The 19,632-nt window shown below is 35.4% G+C and overlaps 1 protein-coding gene across 9 annotated transcripts in view; it reads left to right on the forward strand.

The window, feature by feature from the left end:
- Positions 1-19,421, forward strand: part of LOC129926922 (golgin subfamily A member 6-like protein 2) — a 32,623-nt gene extending 13,202 nt beyond the window's left edge. For 5 of the 9 annotated variants that reach the window (XM_056033577.1, XM_056033578.1, XM_056033576.1 and 2 more), the window contains 8 exons: positions 816-941; positions 1,508-1,601; positions 9,044-9,105; positions 9,442-9,516; positions 12,280-12,329; positions 13,309-13,373; positions 14,586-14,641; positions 17,583-19,421. In XM_056033577.1, coding sequence (XP_055889552.1) covers positions 816-941; positions 1,508-1,601; positions 9,044-9,105; positions 9,442-9,516; positions 12,280-12,329; positions 13,309-13,373; positions 14,586-14,641; positions 17,583-17,601 — 547 coding nt within the window. In that variant the 3' untranslated portion in view covers positions 17,602-19,421. Of the gene's footprint in view, positions 1-815; positions 942-1,507; positions 1,602-9,043; positions 9,106-9,441; positions 9,517-12,279; positions 12,338-13,308; positions 13,374-14,585; positions 14,642-15,234; positions 15,277-15,377; positions 15,401-17,582 lie in introns of those variants that run through there. The other 4 variants (XM_056033580.1, XM_056033579.1, XR_008778618.1 and 1 more) reach the window with 4 other exon arrangements.
- Positions 19,422-19,632: the final 211 nt, after the last annotated feature.

Genomic DNA, 19,632 nt, shown 5'->3' on the forward strand with positions numbered 1-19,632 from the left:
AGAAACTGCAACAATAGAAAAATGAGATTTTTGTTAAATATTTTGACAAGATCTGGACAATCAGTAGAGAGAGTTTTGTAGGTGAAGGAGAGCTGAGAAAAGTACAACCACCACATTTCTATATTTAAATTCCAGTGTTTCTCATACTGGGGAAAGGGAGAAGGGCTTAAAGGTCCTGACAAAGGGGGATGGGGCAGTCAATAAAATTTTAGAAGCAAATTAAAAGTTTGAATGTCATTAAAAGTTATCACTCCATGTTTGAATATTAACACACACACACAAAAATGTCATTCTTACCATTGCTTCAATAAATCAAAATATTTTAAATAAAAGGCATCCTTCATCTTTTTAGAAGGACCTTTTAAAAATGTATACTGTTTCGTGAGATGTGACAGCATGAAGACATTTCAAAGTAACTCCGCAAATGTGACTTTATGTCAGAGTGGTTGAAATTCTCTCGACTTTTGCGATCATGCCTTAACATTAATAGTCTTTTTTATGCTTGAGGACATTTGTCTTATTTGTGTATCTGTGTTGATCTCAGAAGCTGTTGTTTTTTTTAACTTTAAAAAAAAAAGGAAAAAAATTTTTAGTCAACATTCACTTTTGGATAGTTTCATTTCAGTTTTCTAAATGATTCAACTAAACACTTTATTTCTAATTCATTTTTTTGATTGACAATGTTTAAAATGAAACCAGTACGTCCCAACCCTATATTTCAACTGTAATAGGCTTTGCCAGAAATGTCAACTCAAAGTTTATTGCATAGGCATCAGAAGTTTCTATTTAGTTTCAATTTTTTTTCTTGATCTCAGGGTCAAGTCTCTAGAAAGTTCATTGAAAGAAAAAGAGCATGAGGTGAAACAGGAGCAGCAGAGAAACAGAGAGCTGGATGCCAAATTTAAGAATCTACTCCAGGAGAAAGAAAGTATTGAAGCTCAGTGAGTGTTCTCATTATTTTTTGATGAACTTAGGTTGAAACAAATTCACTTTGAAGAGGACTGATTCTAGATTGGCCTTGAGGGATTGTCAGCTGTAGATGGAAATGTTTTCATTGTCGCTGAACTCTGCAGTAACTTATATAACCTATATATAAGAACATTAGTTACATGCTAGGAAAATATTTTAAATTTCTGCAACATCTTATTTTAAGTCGCTGCTACAGGCCAGTTTACAAAAAAGGGGGGGGGGGGGGGAATAGGACCAAAATTTCCTAAAATTATTGTAAAGTCTGTTCCCATCACTGGTATGTGTAACCACATATAAAACCACACTCCAACATAATCGTTCAGAGACAATACTATATTACTATATTGATTGTAAAGTATAACTTAACATTATGTAAAGGATCAATGAAAACAAGGCAGTTGAATCCTTGTTACATAATTCCCAAAATGTTTTCATGTGCTTATTATATAAAAGAATGAAAAAAAAAAGGTTGATGACGGATCTAGATTTTTATAACTCTAGTGATTCACTAGGAATGTTAACTTTTCTTTTCTTTCAGGCTTCAAAAAATACTTGATAATCATTACACAGAGAAGTCAGAGTTGAGTTCTAAGATTAAAAGTCTTCAAGAAGAGAAAAAAAAACTCAAAGATGTAAGAATTTAGTAAACTAGAAATAACTTTTATTTTTTTGTCTTTATCAAATCTATGAATACTGACATTATAGCTTATTGTTATAAAAAAACAACATGTCAATATGTTAATTGTCCTACAAGGCTCGATGAAAACTTGGACATGTGTTATATCAACATAAAAATGGCCTACACATCTCGATAGTTATTTCTCGGAGGGTTGGACCACACAATGATCCATCTTACACCCAAGTACAAACCAGTTTTAAAAAACAACAAAACCCGTAGTACAGTCCATCCAGTCATGGTCTGACGACGCTGTTTTACAGCTACAAAGTTGGCTGGAGCAAACAGATTGGGACATGTTTGTAAACAACTGCCCTGACATAGATGAACATACCACAACCGTTAATTCATATATCCAGTTTTGTGAAAACAAGATTGTACCAAAGAAGAAAATTAAAACATTCAGTAATAATTGACCCTGGATGACCAAAGAAATAAAGGAAGCGATTCTATAAAAAAAAAGAATGTTCAAGAGCAGTTCTTCTGAATTCATCTCAGCCAAAAGAGCCCTTAAAAAGAAATTATTTGAAGGAAAAGAGAGATTCAAGGAAAAAATTGAAAGCTCTTTCAAGAAAAATAACTCTAAAGCTTGTTGGAGTGGCTTGAAACAAATTACTGGCTACGTACTCAAGCGCAAACCAATGTGCGTCGCTGACCATAACAAATTTGTCAATGAATTAAATGATTTCTACTGCCGATTTAACTGCTTGAGAAAGACCACCATGATTTATTGGCATCATTTGAAAACAGTAATAAAAAACCAGTCTCAAGAACTGTTCAATAAACAAGAAGTGACTAAAGATATTTAAACAAGTAAACACCGCCAAAGCCTCGGGACCCGACAAAGTAAGTGGCAAACTTGTAAAGCTATGTGCGGAATAACTGGCTTTTGTGCTAGATTCAACAAGTCCTGGCAAATGCACAAAATGTCTTCCATTTGGAAGACATCTGAAATAATTCCAGTACCTAAAAAGAAGATCATTGTTTCCAACATCGACCTACGTCCAGTAGCACTTACATCAATTCAAATGAAGTGCCTTTAGAAAATGATTTTAAAACATCTACTGAAAGAAGTCGAAACAGGTCTTGACCGCACCAGTTCGATAACAAACCGTCAAGAAGTATAGAAGATGCAATACTATTCATGCTGAATTGTCTATACCAGTGATGCCCAACCTTATACGGCCTGTGGGCCATTTTAATTTCTAACACTCGTGTCGCGGGCCACATTAACAAAAAAATACCAAAAAATGAAATATAGAATAAACCATTTTAAATAGTTATATTACAAATTTGTGGCTCCAATGGGCCTACTTACACCATAATTAAGTTACGTAACAAGGGTTTCAGTTGTCTTATACCTGAAAAAGTTTTCTACTAAAATAAGTACTTGTAAACATTGTGATCATACCATCAATTTTTGTTCGGAAATGTGCAAGGCTTATGTAGACAACACGGCGTAGAAATCTATTGTCCTTATTGTTCGAAATTTCTCAAGCTGGAAATCTGGATTTGTAAGTCAATCAGTTCCAGTTGGTGTCACTCCTCAGCGGCAATAGTAATTATTTCAAAATCTGCTGCTCTGTTATTTAGTTTTGAAGAGATTTTCACCAACACCGTCTAATCGACTCGTTTTGCTATTGTCATGCCAGAAAGGCTGACAGCTTCATTTTTTTTTCAGGCTGATTTTATTCCATCACTGCTAGCAAGCACCTTTTTATGCTTCATTTCTCTTGTTAATGTGAGCAACTTTGTAGCCTCCATTACAGTATACTCATTTCTTGACTTCTTGGTAAATATTTTCATCAATCACTCAACTCTAGACGTAACTTTGCGATATTTTCTTGGTGAATCAAGCCAACAATGCCACCATATTTTTGTAATGGTTTGTTTTAGAGTGCCGTTTATGCTATGTTCCTTAAAACACATTTTACAGATCAAACATGTTGGCTTATTATGTTCCACCAACAAAAAAAAAGATCTGTCAACTTAACCTGAAAGTTTCAACATCCAATTTTCGTTTCTTCAGCTCTCCCATTTCATTAACGTGCAAATGTTATACGATACGGCACCAATCATGTTGCTTTCAAAAGTACACGAACCAAAATGATGCAGAAAAGATGGGCAGTGTTACACACATGAGATGTCAAGAACACGGCTAGCTCTATACAGCTGCGGTATTGTCCAAGACTCTAAAACAACTGTCAATTCTTGTAGCCGAAAAAAAAAACTAGTGTTCTTATAGAAAACAAATCAACATGAATAGTACAAGAAAATAGAATGAAGTCCATCGAAGAAAAAGCTAGAGTCCTAACAGAAAAAAATTCATTTTTCAACCTTTTTTTTCCCTACATTTTGTGTAGATGATTTGGCGGGCCGGTCCAAACCACGTCCTATCGGATCTGGCCCGCGAGCCGTAGTTTGAGCATCACTGGTCTATACCATCATCTTGATACTCAGAGACACTATGCCAGAGTATTATTCTTAGATTTTTCATCTGCATTCAACACCATCCAACCACATCGCATGATACAAAATCTATCTAAATTGAACGTTAGCAAAAACATACAAGCTTGGATTCTAAACTTTCTTATCAAATGCCCACAATATGTAAATGTGAATGGCATGTGTAAGGCACAAGAGAGCTTAGCACTGGAGCGCTGCATCCTGTCACCAGTATTGTATACCATATACACAAATGACATTCAGAGCCTATCAGCTGACACTCCCATCATAAAATTTGCTGACGACAAAGCAATCATTGGCCTTATTTCAGGTGATGAAAATCTGTACAATTCAATAATTGACACCTTTTACCAATGGTGTATAGACAACTTTTTAATTTTAAATGTTCAGAAAACTAAAGAAATAATTATTGACTTTAGGAAAAATTAAGGCCATATTGCAGAAATTCAGATGAACAATCAAACCATAGAACAAATACAAGAATATAAATATCTAGGAACAACTAACAACAACAAACTGAAATGGAGTGAACACTGTCAAAACCTCTACACAAAAATTCACCAGCGACTCTTCTACCTTTGAAAGATAAAATTTAACATCGACAAAACCATTATTTCACTTTTTTATACAGTAACCATCAGCAGTCTAATTAACATTGCCATCACCTGCTGGTATGGTAACACGTCACTGGCACAAAGACTTAGACTAAATAGACTAATTAAAAAAGCATCGCACATCACTCAAATAAAGCTACCATCTCTTGAAGAGTTTTTTAATGAAAGATGCCTTTCCAAAACACTCTCGCTTCTTAAGGACAACCTGCACCCATTAAACCACTGTTACATAAAATCTGAACGAAGTGGTCGTCTCCTTTCCATTAGGACTAAAACAGAAAGATTTAAAAACTCCTTTATTCCACTTTCGGTCAGAGTGTTACAAGATCAGCTGTCGTCATTGAGAAGTACTTAGAAGTTCAAATTCATAAAGTGCTGGTTGGGAATGTGTATGTGTTTCGTGTGTGAATGTTGTTCAAATTCTTCATCTATACTGTTATTGTACAGTAGTTATGCTGATGTTGTCAATTGTAGTCAAACTGAATTTCTATTTGATTGGATCAATAAAATTATCTTATCTTATAATATATAAATTGAACTGATGTCATTCTATAAAATTGGTATTGCATTGATCAGTTTTATGTTTCAATGCCAGGAACTTGCTGCTCTTGAGGAGCTAAATGCCCAACTAGTGGAAGAAAGCAATCGTATTATTGATCACACAAATACCAACCAGAAAATCCAGCTTTTTTTTTATTATTATTTTTTTTTTTTCAAAGAATTTTACTTTCTTATCCTACCCTTCTAGATCATTATAAACATCATTCATTGGTAAATATCTGGAGCTTGTCTGTATTCTTAGTTGTTAATGTTCAAGTCTTTGTGCCAAAGAACTGCTTTCAGATTTTATTGTGTAGGGACAGCCTTGTATTACTCCTGTCTTCAATTTAAAGGATAAATAAACATATAGTAACAACTATTTCAAGTTTAGCACAGCACATGGATTAGGTAATAATAATATCTGTCTACAATACTTAGCGCCTAAATGACTACTGCATCAAAAAGCCTTGTTTTAAGGATACTATTAGTTTAATGTGGTCTGTCTGTCTATCATATGTAGGCCTTAAAATTTGAAAAGCTATTGAAAATCCCATTTCATGATATTTTGCAAAGGCTACATTTTCTGTTCTGAAAGCAAGCGCACCATTTTGTTTTCAAAATTATGTATTGTTGTCATTCTGCATGCACAAGGCGCAACAGTGCACTATTAGATCACTGTATATGAACTGGAGCAACTGGAATTCATCTAAGTGGAAAAGGAAGAATATAATATTTTAGACGAGAACTTGGCTTGATCCCCCTAGAGTAATGGTTCAGCAAGGTTCTTTGTGTGGGTTGTATAGTCAGGAAGTTGCCTAAGAAAACTGTGGTAAGGGTGTTCTAGTGAGTGGAAGACATTTCTGTTGGTTTGTTATTGGAAAGTGAAGACAGAGGCGGCGACAGTGAACCCTGCAAGAAAGAGTTTGAAGATCTAAAAACCAGAATTGACATTTATGTTCATTGTAATCATCTCACATTTTTTACATATCAAAATGAAGTTATATCTATCTGTCTATCTATATATATAGGGCCTATCACATCTCTCTCTCTCTCTAAATATATATATATATTTAATTAATGTGTTTTCTGTTATATGGGTTAGTAAAGTTTACCAAAAATATTTTTTTTTTTCTAGTTGTAAGCACCTATATTTATTCATGTTTTTAATCAAGGCATCTTTTAGTGTTATTTATTACCAGCTTCTATAATCAGTAAGCTTAGCCTTAGCCTGTGGCCATTTCAATTGTATCCAAGGAAAGGACTTTTTCCAGAAGTCAGGAATGAGAGTTTGGCCATTCATCAGCTTCTTGGTTAGAAGGTCAACCATCAACAATAGATGATCATTTAATTATCTGTCTTGTGTGATCAATGCTCAGTTACCCCTGCCATTACAAGGCCAGAAGCCCAGCATCTCAAGGGGCCTTCATATTCTACAATTTAGCGGGGAAAAAACACCACAATTAGGGGTCAGGTTCTGCTTGAATAGATGTATTTAACAATATATACATGCATTCATCATACAAATTCACTAGGTACTGGGCCTAACACCTATTGTTATGAAATGTTTTGAAAAATATATGCTTAAACAACTTGTATCAAAAGTCAAGAACAGCCTTAATCCTGATCAATTTGCATTCAAAGCAGCTAGAGGAACTGAGGATGCTATTCTATTGCTTTTGGACCAGCTTTATAAGCATCTCGATATACCCAAAAACATACGCACGAGTCCTCTTCATAGATTTCTCCTCGGCTTTCAATACCGTACAGCCACATCTAATGATAAACAAACTGAGTAACTTAAATGTAAGCCCTTACTTACAAGCATGGGTTCTAAACTTTTTAACCCAATGCTCCCAGTATGTTAAAGTCAACAACACCAAATCGTCAACTCGAGTACTATGTACGGGTGCTCCACAAGGTTGTGTACTTTCTCCTGTACTATACACTCTTTACACATCTATGACTCAGTTAAACTCATTAAATTCGCTGATGATACTGCCATAGTCGGTCTTATTTCAGGAGACGAAACTCAGTATCGAAGCTCAATAGAAGAGTTTACAAACTGGTGCACCTACAACTTTCTAGAACTGAATGTCACAAAAACTAAAGAACTTATAATAGATTTTAGAAAGAAAAAACAAACTATACGTGAACTGCAAATAAACACTACATCTATAGAGCAAGTAAAGGCATATAAATATCTAGGCGTTATCATCAACAACAAGCTTTCATGGGAAGACCACCTTGGAACTCTGACAAAGAAAACAGCCCAGCGACTCTTTTTTCTATACTAACTCAATAGCTTTAAACTAAACAAGAAGATCCTTGAGACTTTTTACGGCGCGACTATACAAAATCTGCTAACATAAGGAATAACTTGTTGGCAAGGTGCGACGTCTAGAAAACATCATTAAAAAAGCATCAAAAATTACACTCACAACATTACCACATTTAAAGGAACTTTTTGAACAAAAGTGCCTAAGAAAAATCAAAAAAATCTTGGAAGACAACGGCCACCCGCTCCATCAGAACTACGTCAGGTCGTCGCGAAGTGGGCGACTGCTGTCAATCAAAACAAGAACGGAGCGGTACAAAAACTTGTTCGTACTTCACTCGGTCAGACTCTATCACCGCCACTCATTGATCAGGGAGCATGAAATGCACCAAGATACATGTGTGTAGTCGCTGAATGAACTCTTTATGTTGTGTCTGTTGTAATTATGTGTATTTTTCTGTTGTGTTGTCTTTATATGAGAAAAGAGTCCTTGTAATCACAACAAGTTTCCGTAAGGATCAATAAAGCAGTCTTAGTCTTAGTCTTGTGTGCATTCTTTCAATGTACAAAAACATTATTTTATGCTATAAGTTTTAAACAATAAGAATGTAATTCAGAAAAGTACAATCATTAGGTTAGGCTCATACTGAACTTTATCCTCATAACAATCAGTTCACTGAAAAAAACATGTCAGGTAATCTAGATACCCTCAGTTCAGAAGCCAAGAGCTTGACTACCAAACCCTGTTATTAATATTAAAAAGTTACCAAAACAAAAAAGTAACGTTTACCTTTCAGACCTTGTGATCTATGGGGCAGATGATCTTAGGTCATCTACTTGTTAAACCAATGGTTAATGAGCAGGCTGTAGCGCCACTGGGATGGATGGATGGTTATTTGGCCAGCACAACGACCAACTGCTTTTATTTTCCCCAACTAATGTCAGGTACCCATTAGAGTTGATTGGACTCAGGGGCGCCATAAAAATCCCAGATTTGAACCCAGGATCCCAGATTTGGAAACCAAGTTCTCAACCACTCAGCCACTGCGCCCCATTATAAATATTAAGAATGTAATAACAATAATAATACCTCAGCAGTCAGCCAAACAAAATACTTTCTCCTGCACACATCTACTTTGTATAGAAGGAGATAGGATTGTGGTTGTTGATAGTTTATACCTATTGATATTTCTTTTTTACCTGCCTAGGTGGATCTAGTGGAGGGCTCCCTCTGAGCTTATGTGAAAACACAAACTCTCTTTGAAATTTATTTTTAAAAATTATTATGGCTCCTGTTGGTATTTTAGAAATACATTGAGCTGCAAAATGAACACCCCATATAATACCCCATCATTCTGCAGGAGGTCTGGACTAGGAAGTAAATTATCTTCAACTCTGATGTAAAACATTTTACAAAAAAAAAACATATTCCAATTCTGACTCTGATAATGCTTTCTGCTTCTACTTCAACTTAGCACATAACATGTGTTGTTTTTTGCACAGGTCAAAGAGCAAAACAAACAATGTGAACATTTGAGCGACTCTGACAGCACTGAAGTAGATCTGTGAGTGTTGATTAAAAATTACAAGTATTTTATCAAATATATTATTTTGTTTCTCAACTTTGTGAAATTAAATGAAGCAGAGCTGACTGGTATATTCCAGTCTTTTTATTACCCTATGTTCTGTACATTGTCTGCTCTAGCATTACTTGTATGGTGTATCTTTTTGTTTATATTTACTCGCACTCTGAAACAACAAAAGGAAAAAAAGCAATTTAAGCTTACTGAATTCAGAAAGAAAATAAATAAAGCTCAACAATTAGAAAGAAAAATTTTTTTTTTTAATCTTGAATGGATAAATCAGTATCTAACTTCTTTGCACATTTAATATTTTACAAGAGACAGTTCAATTTTCCTGCAGGAAGACGTGGGATGGCAGCCAATAGACCATGAACAACCTAGCAGCCATTCCGTGTAAGCCATCATTTATTGAATTATTCATTTATACTTATCTTGAAATATTTTTGAAAAAAAAAACAAGTAATGGTCAAGACAAGCAGTCATATATATAAATATGTATGCATATGTAGAGAGACACTATTATACTGGTCTTTAGTTATTTGTAGCCATCGCTGAATTTTCTGTTAGTAATTATTTGTTTTTGTTTTTTTAAAACATGATTAGCTCAGAAAAAAGTAAGAGGCAGGGGCAGAGATACTAACCTGATAGAATCCCAGACTGCCCAGCCAGAGGTCAAATGTTTTTTTTTTAAATTTTCTCCATAGTGTTGTCACAGTGTAATTTCTAAATGTTTATTAAAATTTTTTAAATAGTGTTTATTGTGTATTTATATTCTTCTTGTGTGTTGTGAACTGATCTGTTCTTGTGTGTTGTGACAAGAGGGACAATAAGGGTAGCTACTTTATTTTCAGTAAGAGTTAGCTCCCTTTAATATACTATTTAATTCTCGGTTAACTGTTTCTTCTTCTTCTAGCCAGCTTTATTGCTGCTGAGCTGTCAGCTCTTTTGCAGACTGTGCCAAGGAAAAAAAGTGTGCTGTTTTCTTCAGTTGTTCAGCACTGCCGTACAGGGTGTTGGTTATGTTGGGCTGTAGTGGAAGTAGGGTCTGCCTAAGGTGGATTAGGGAGGGGCATTCAAAGAGGATATGGTTTACGGTTTCGAAGGGGTGGGCGCAATGTCTGCAAAGGGGTAGTTGTGTGGAGTTTATTTTGTTCAGGTGGTAATTTAATAGTGGTGTGTGTCCTGTTCTTAGTTGGAAGATTGTAGATTGTTCTTTGCGGGGGAGGAAGTTAATACTGTCTAGTTTGTTAGGCGTAGTCATTTCTCTGTACATGGCTCTGCCTGTGTTTCCTGATGCCCATTGGTTGAGCCACTCCTCTTTGTGATTGTTGACTAACATTGACCTTAGGGTGAGGTAGTTAATAGGTCTATCTGGTTGTTCCATAGATGAACCTGCCTTTGATAGCTTATCTGCCTTTTCATTTCCCATGATGCCAATGTGTCCAGGGATCCACTGTAGTGTAATATTGATATTTAATTTTGATATCATCTGGTGGATTATCACAATGAGTGTTGTCAACTCTCTTGGGCTGTTTGAGGTGCTGCTTTTAAGTGCTTGCAGAGTAGATTGGGAGTCTGTAAAGACAACAATATCTGATGGTGGTTGCACTCCTTCATATAATTTGTTTTCCACTGTCTGGAGTGCTATGGTAATTGCCTCAATTTTGGCTTGGAAGTTTGAGCAGTAATCACCACAGGGTGTGCTTATCTCAAAGTGTTTATTTTTGGAAGACCAGGAAGGCACCAAGATCAGCATTGATGGTAGCTTTGAAAGCCGATCCGTCTATAAATATGGATAGCTGTTTTTTGATAGCTTTCGATTGTTTCAAGCGTGCCTACTTTGAGCTCCAGTGGATTTGATTCTTTTGTTAAGGTGTTATTTAGTAAATGTGTTTTGATGGTTGGTTGTTTGTAGTTTAGTCCGCGTGTAATGTTTGAAAACCTGGTAATTTTTTCTCTGTTATTGGGTAGGTGGTGTTTTAGGGCTAGTTCGTCAGTAAGTTGGATCAGAGTCCTTTGCTTTTTTTGGTTGTTTTTCCTATTTCTCTGTGTTAGTAATTTATTTGGATGATCATCCTCCAACCTTCTGTATCTCTCAATAGCTTCTAATGCTGCTCTGTTGCGCCTTAACTTAAGAGGTTCAATATTGGAGTCTATTTCACAGGCTGCTGTGGGAGAAGTTCTCATACCTCCACTAATTAACCGCAAGGCTTGGTTTTGGATTGTATCTAATGAGGATTGATAGGTTTTGTTGGCAGCTACTTGTATGGAGAGACAGTTAACCATTACAGATCTGACATATCCAGTGTATAACTGTCTTAAGGTTTTCTTTTCAGCTCCCCAGGATGTTCCTGCTAGGTGTTTTATTATGTTTAATCTTTGTGATGCCTTTTCTTTTAAATCTGCCATAAAGTGTTTTAGAGACAGTCTTTGGTCTAGTTTTACACCAAGATATGTTGGATTTTCTTCTTTATTTATTGGCTGAGAGTCTATTTTTAGGATGTAGTTTCTTTTTGCTGTTTTGATTGAATAAACTGACTTTTCTTTGTTTATTTCCATTTTCCATAATTTTGAATATGTGGAGATAGTTGTGAGGGCTCTATTTAGTTTGGATCTAGTCAGCACTGGATATTTCTCTGTAGTCCAATAGCCACTCTCTCTTGAGCTGACCAGTGCATTTTGAACGAAATCTCCATCCATAATGTTTAACTAATACTTGTGTTGTTGTGCTCTGACTGTGTTACTTAAGAGGAGTGTGCCACTGTTATGGGAAGAGTGTTTCGTTAATGAACTAAGTAGACTTTATTTATTTGTTAGTAATAAGTTGGTTTATGTAAATAGTATGTATGTTTTTTTTTTGTAAAAGACATCTTTTGTTTTGATATTATGAGACAGTAGTGTGTCTCATGGATGTTGTCATTTGATTATGACATTTATTATATTATTGTAAACCATTGTTTTGGTTTTTGAGATGAGACACTATTGTGCCTCTGTGATGCTGGTTCTTTGATTATTTTGAACTGAACCTGTCCTACTATTTTGATTTGTTTCATTATTTTATTTTGTTTTGTTGGCCTTTATTTCCGTTTGTATTTTACATGATCTTTTTCTTATGTTTCTAAACAAACTCTTTTTTTTTTTTTTTTGTTGCAAAAGAAAAAAGGTTCAAGACCAGAAAAACAAGTGGTACTTAGAAAAAACTCAAGGTTGTTGTGTATGTAAAATCTTTGTTTCATGAAGTATCTCTTTTTTTTTTTTTTTTTCTAATATAATATCGCCTATCAAACTTGTATAAGCTCTCTACTTATAAATTTCTGATAATTCAATTTCCAAAAGTTAAGAAAAATGCCCTGAAGCCAGTGGCGTAGCTCGGGTGAGGAGAGGAGGGGGGGGGGGAATTTGAAGATTCCCACAAATTGAGTGTCTGAAATTTGTTTTTAAATAAATTAAATGTTACGTCACTTTCATGTAATCCTGCCTTTCACATTGTTATATCAGTTAGTGACCCTGTTGCATGTATTCCACACAGAGTATTAACTCTTCCCATGCGGGGTCATTCTCAATTTCAAGGATTAACTTCCATAGCGCTGACTAGTGCCGTGTTACTCTCAGGAAGTAACTTTGTATAAAGGGTAGTTTAAGAGCACTGAAAACAAAGGAGACCATGAACGTGTTGAAGAAAAGTATCACTAGTCAGAGGATTCATACAAAGATACAGCTATTGAAGTAGTGAAAATGTCTCTTAATAAGAGAAGTAGTGCTGAAGAGATTTCATTCTGTGCGCTGCTTCTAGTGTCCATCCTACAGTTGCTGATTCAGAAAGTTTCTTCAACAGCTTGATGATTTTGTCAAGCTGCAAAGAAACTGCCCTCATAGTTTTCTCTCTTGCAGACCACCTTGTATTACTGTCCTTTTTTAAACTCCAGGCTCCAGCTTCTTTCAGTTTGGCCCATCTCTGGGGTGAAGTGGAAAAAAAGTTGACTTCATATGGAGATGAAGGACGAATTCAAAGTCTGGAAAACCATTTGGACACCTTTGGGTTTCTTCTTGAATAATGACATGCTGATGAAAAACTGTTACTTTTTCCTGTTTGATGAAATACAGGCAAAGTGCTTAATAAGCTAAAATGTTGTAATTTTTGTTGCCTTAGAAAAAGACTAATAAAACAACATCTCTATGTTATAGCTAGGGGTGAAGAGAACTTGAGAAACACAAGCAATGAAGTTAGTAACCTAAAGTCAAGGTTGATAGTAAGTATTTACAAACTTGTATCAACTCACTCTGTCTGTCTGTCTGGCCAAAAGTTTGTACACAATATTTCTCTGACACCCAATCTTAAGCTGAAATTTGCACAATTATTTCTTTTACCTGAAAACACAAGAATCAATTAAAAAATTAATCAATTAGTACCCTAACCTGCACCCATGAGGGGACCTTCACCACCCATAGGGGTAACAGCGGTGAACTGGTTATCAAGCCTTTCTCACATCCCCACCACGTGAAGGTACACTCAGGTACACTCGCTAGAGCATACAGTGGTAGCTCACTGAGAGCCATGTTTGCTCACGTACTTAGCCATCATAGTGGGTAACAACTGGCCACTTCAATACATGTGTACTGCTCCGAGTACCAAAGACAACTGACTTAAATTGAGTTTAGTAATTATCACTTCCTCTTCTTCTTTGAGGTTTTTCTCATGCTATCACCTTTTTGACCCAAGGTGAACAAATAACATAGTGGCTGAGTGGTAAAGGATCATGGGTTCAAGTCCTGATGAAGATGGATTTTAATTTTTGTGATTTCTAGGACACTGAGTCCACCCAAGTTGAATGTGTACCTAGCGTTAGTTGAGAATAAGTAAAGGTGGTTGTTTGTTGTGCTGGCCACATGACACCTTTGTTAACCTTTGGCCAAAGAAACAGATGACCATTACATAACAGGTTTTTTTTATCAATAAACAAACACAACAACATTTAAACCCATTAGCCACTTCTGCTGTCCAGAACGTTTTAGTCCTATACTGTTTTTATCAGATGTTCCTAAAACCCCTTTTCAATATTTGAAACTTTTTAAATTAAATATTACTTCAGTGTCATTGCTAGGTTAATTAAAAATCATTTTGGAGAAAACTGATTTTATTTTTCATTAAAAGGAAGAATCTTTATACCTTATTTTCAGTTATAATCTCTATTTTTCTAGCTGTAGTTTGTATTTTTATATTAAATACAAAAATGTGACCTACTTCTCTTTGCTTAAGATTATAAAGGTAATCGGGGGTAGGACGTAGTGGGTTTATACAATGTTCAATATCAAATGGTTAATTTTTGGTAAACTCTTTAATTTCTTCAAATTTATCAGTCTTAGAGAAATTGATTAAAAATGTTGTCTTGGGAAATGCTATTAGGATGTAGCTTATATCTTTCAAGACAATTTGTCTATATTTTAAATTGCTCTCTTTTCAGGATGTGGAGCATGAAAAAATCATGCTAGTGAAACAGCTGACACACAATTTAGATCAGTAAGTTATATCTTTTTACAATCAAAGTTGATCTTAAGGACCATACAGAAAAAAAAAGTAAAGTTTCCCTTTCAGACCTTGAGATCTATGGCGCAGATGATGTTAAGGCCATCTGTTTCTATTGCCAACGGTCAAATAGCAGGATGCCATGTGGCCAGCACAATGACCAACCACCTTTACTTTGCCCAACTAAAGTCAGGTACCCATTAGAGTTGGGTGGACTCGGGGGCGCCCTAAAAATCCCGAAATTTAAATTCCCAGTCTTCCCTAAGATTCCAACCCAGGACCCCCGTTTCAGAAGCCAAGCGCTTAACCACTCAGCCACTACCACCCCACCCCTTATTCAATATGCTTAAACAAATTCCTGCAAGTTCTCCTTCTTCCCTAGTGTCATTAGAGAATGGAAAGGGTTGCTCAAATCATCCAGGAAAACCGACGACTTAGCAAAAAGTCATTGATTAACATGCATGACTAGTTTGAATGGCGTAGGACCTAATTACCTTTTTATTTGATACAAAGTCTGTAAGTAAAATTGTGATAAGAATAGAATAAGAAAATGAATCTGATTAACAAATATTTGTTTTTCTCTTCAGAAATACAACTACATAACCAGACAGAAAGACAAAGAAATCCAGGTAAGAATAAAAATAGCTATGAAAATTTTTAGACAATACATTTTTTTTTCTTAAAGGTGTCAGAGAGAGAAAGAAGATTAAAAACCTTTTTTTTTTCCCAGAGACTCAAAAGTGTACTGGAGCGGTAATTATCTTGCCTAACACTTTCTTTTTAGCACTTTTTTGTTCTAGATTAGTGCTTGTTTTTTTTTTTCTGTAAAAATATTCACTTGTGGTTGAAACAGACAAAATCTTGAAATGGAGAAAAGGGATTGCTCTTCTTCTATAATACAGACGTTACTTCAAAAAAGAAGATGATTACATCCCACGCGTCTTGCATTCAGTCATGCATATTAACCAATGACTTAAATTAAATATTAGACCTAGACTATAGTCTATAGCAGGGTTAGCAAATTATGGGCTGCAGGCCACATGCGGCCCGTCAGAATATGTGGTCTGCGGACACATACAGAAATCAGGTGTGTCCACAATATATACATATAAAAATGCTAATAAATTAAAACTAATTTTAAATATCTTTATAAATATTTGGCAATGTCTCCTAAAATGTTTCATGTAAATGAAGATTATTCTTTTTGGCTATATTTCAATACATTCAGTTAAAGCAGTGGTGGCCTTAGGGGGTAGCTAGTGGGGCAACCGCCCCCCCTGCAATTAGAGATTCCATTGTTATAGTCAACTCCGAAAACCAGATCAGTTCTCATAAACTAAGATATTTGATAGTATATGATTTGATTTGATACAAATTATTATGTAAGTTCTTAACATGCTTTTGGTTACAAATTCTCATTCTGTTTGGAAAAGACAGCATCTTATAACCTGCGGTATTTTTTTTTAAACCTTTTTTTTTTTTTAAATCTTGTTAAATTTCTTTAAATTACAGTGTACAAATTACAACTTGTGGATTGTTCTTTGCATTATCATTACATGATACATTTCATGTGAGGACAAAGAATCCGCTACTAGCCCTAAACTTTTATAAACTCAATAGAGCATCACATCTTAATTTAATATACTCCAGCTATATCGTGCTTTGGTATTCAATGTATTCTAATGTTTAAAATAACTTACTTACTTAGACTTAGGTCCTCCCGCGCCGTTCGGCGCATTGGGCGGCAAGCTGTCTCCATAATGATCTGTCACTGGCAATGTCTGAAGCCTCTTCCCATCTGGTGTCCACTGTTCTGAGGTCCTCCATGAAGGTGTGTCGCCAGGTAATACGAGGACGTCCCTGTTTGCGCTTTCCTCGTTTTGGCTTCCATGTTATCGCAACTCTTGGTGTGCGTAATTCATTTTGACGTAGAACATGTCCCGCAAACCTCATGCGACGCTCAGTCACAACCTCACTAAGTGTTCGACTCCCAGTTCGGCAAAGGATTTCCTTGTTTGAGATCCGGTCTGTGTAACTGACTCCCAAAATCCGTCTCAGCCATCTCTGTTGAGCCACATTTAGTCTTTTCTCAATTTTGACAGATGACTTCCACGTCTCACATGCATATGTAGCAGTTGGAATGACGATTGTGTTGAGAAGGTGTATTTTTGTCTCGAGTCCAATGGCTTGGCTAGTCCAAATAGGCTGCAGCCTTTGGAAAATGCTCCCTGCCTTTCCTATTCGGCACGCTACATCATGGTAAGCATCTCCATCATTTGTTATGATGCTGCCAAGGTACGTGAACTTGTCCAGCTCTTCAAGCTTTGACTTGCCAAGTCTGACGGGGACACCCTTTGCCTTATATCCCACTCGCATAATTTTAGTCTTATCCAAGTTTATGCGGAGGCCAATTTTGGGTGCCTCTCTGTCTAGGCTCTCCGTCATTTCTTGAATGCATTTATTTGTAGCCCCGAGTAGTGCAACATCATCAGCAAAGTCCAAGTCCGTCAATCGGAGTTGTTCATGCCATGGAATACCAAAGGCAGTCTGGTTCATTGCTCTCCTCATTATGTAGTCGATGGCTAGGAGGAAAAGGAAGGGAGATAAGATGCACCCCTGTCTCACACCTGTCTCGATTGTAAAAAACTCTGTTGTTCCCTTTTCTGTTTTAATGCAGCAACTAGACTGACTGTAAAGGTGTCGTAGGATCTGGACGAATTTTTCTGGTATACCGTATTCTCTAACTATTTTCCATAGTGATTCTCGGTGGACACTATCAAACGCTTTTTTGAAGTCCACGAAACTGATCGTTAGCCGTTGTTGGTACTCAAAACTTTGTTCTATGATATTTTTAAACGAAAATCTGCTCTGTACATGATCTGCCTCTTTTAAAATAAAAAAGCTAAATAAAATTTTTTCTTTTTTTTTCTTTCAGCCAAAATGAAAAAGAGTGAGTTTTCACAGCATGACAGTTTTTTCTTAGAAGACTTTTCACAGTGTCAACTTTGTATTGTGGCTTTCTTCAATTGTCATAAAGATCAGTGAATTCTGTTAATTCTAGATTTGAAATTTTGTAACTTAATACTGTGATTAAATACTGAATTGTACCTCACCCTTGTTGCTTTTATCTGTACAGCCAATGATTATGAATGTTAAGAATTCCAGTTTTTTCAAATTATGAATTGGGTACAGGCTGAGAATATTATTTGAATTATGGCTTTAAAAACAAAATAATTAAATTTTTATTATAACAAAATGAGTTTGATTGCACTAAAGTTTTCAACTAAAATAAAGTAGTTAAACTAAAATTTTATCATGAATTTCAAAATATAGTTAACGAAACAAACTTTTCATAACTTTTGTATTGCAAAGTGGGGGTGGGGGGGTTGAATTTGACCTATATAGGCCTAGATATAATTATTCAACTGTATGCCTACAGTTCGATCTTATTCTTTTAACTTTGTACAAATATTTATCCATAATAAAATCAGTAATAAGGAAAATGTTTCTTACATAAACATTAATGCACAATAAAATAATGTTTAAAATGCTAGCACAATACAAATGTCTAGAATAAAAACATAGAGCCCGGAAGCTCAAAATTGGAACCAGTGAAATCTGCCCATGTGGAGTGTCACCAGATAATGCCGACCATGTCCTCCAAAACTGCTCTCTTTACCAAGAGGCCCGTACTAGACACTGGCCCCAAAACACCTCAATAGAAAGAAAACTATACGGAAAGCTCCCTGATTTGGAAACCACTGCGCAGTTCATCTCATGTATTGGTTTAGTCGTCTGAACACTTTAACATAAAATGAGAACGAAGAAGAAGTATAGAACCTACTGATAACATTTGTGTTAGTGGAGCCAGGAGTCTACAAGTTTCATTACAGATCTACTTGATAAGACCATATACACTTTAAACACTTATGTACATTTGTACATACACATATGTGATTCAATGTAGTTAAGACTGCCCAAATTAAGCTTGTCGCAGTTAGTAATGTTGTTGAGTATATTTGTAAAAATGTACACTATCAAATAGCGCCACTTTCTTCTGTAGGCGATGACGTCATTCATGGTATTAATATTTTGTGCAACATTTTATTCCTTGTCCTATTGTCATGAGTGACGTAATTTATCAGCTCTTATTTTGGGGGCATTTTCGCCTTATTGTAATTGATAGACAAGATGTACTTTTTGAGGTCCTGAATGAATCTTGGTTTTATACTACTGGTCAGCCTTACCATATTGCCTTGGATTAATTCTTGTTAGGACTATTTGACCTCTGTTTAGGGTGAGTTGTATTTTATATTGTAACGATATTCTTTAAACAGATTTGTTCGTATTTCTAGTTTTAGAGATTGTCTGTAATTTTATAGGGTTTCAGTTAATTATTTCATCGTTGATTCAATGCTGTGGGTTTTTGGTATTACGGTGGACATTGTCGTCGTCATCTTTGTATTGTTGGTCAGAAGTTAATGACAGTTCTAGTATGCTGCTATCATGATTGATGTCCGTTGGCAGTTTATACAGAACTTATTACAGAGACGAATCTTTGGCATACGATATGAAACTGTGATGTTGAAGTCAGTGTTTTCAAGCAACATATTGGTGCTTACTTTATTTATGCTTTTTAAAGTTATTACTTACAATGAATTTATGACTTTTTATCTTTATATTTATTTGTGAAAAATTATCATTCACATTATTCCTTTCGATATTATTGTATAAATATTATTCTATTAAATTCATATTTTATTTTAACTTATCATACATATTGTTTATTATTTTATGAACAAACTGAGTGTGTATGGTATGTCTGTTAGGCTGAACTTCGAGACTATGTATAGTCATCATAGCAAAATATAACATTTATTCTTTAATACACACATATATTGCAATTAAAATTTTACTTAATTACCTAGACATTTAAAAATCTAATCATAAATAAAGTCCTGACAGGACAGGACAGGCATTATTTA

The sequence above is a fragment of the Biomphalaria glabrata genome, chromosome 6, assembly GCF_947242115.1.
Source record: "Biomphalaria glabrata chromosome 6, xgBioGlab47.1, whole genome shotgun sequence".
Taxonomy (NCBI): Eukaryota; Metazoa; Mollusca; class Gastropoda; family Planorbidae; genus Biomphalaria; species Biomphalaria glabrata.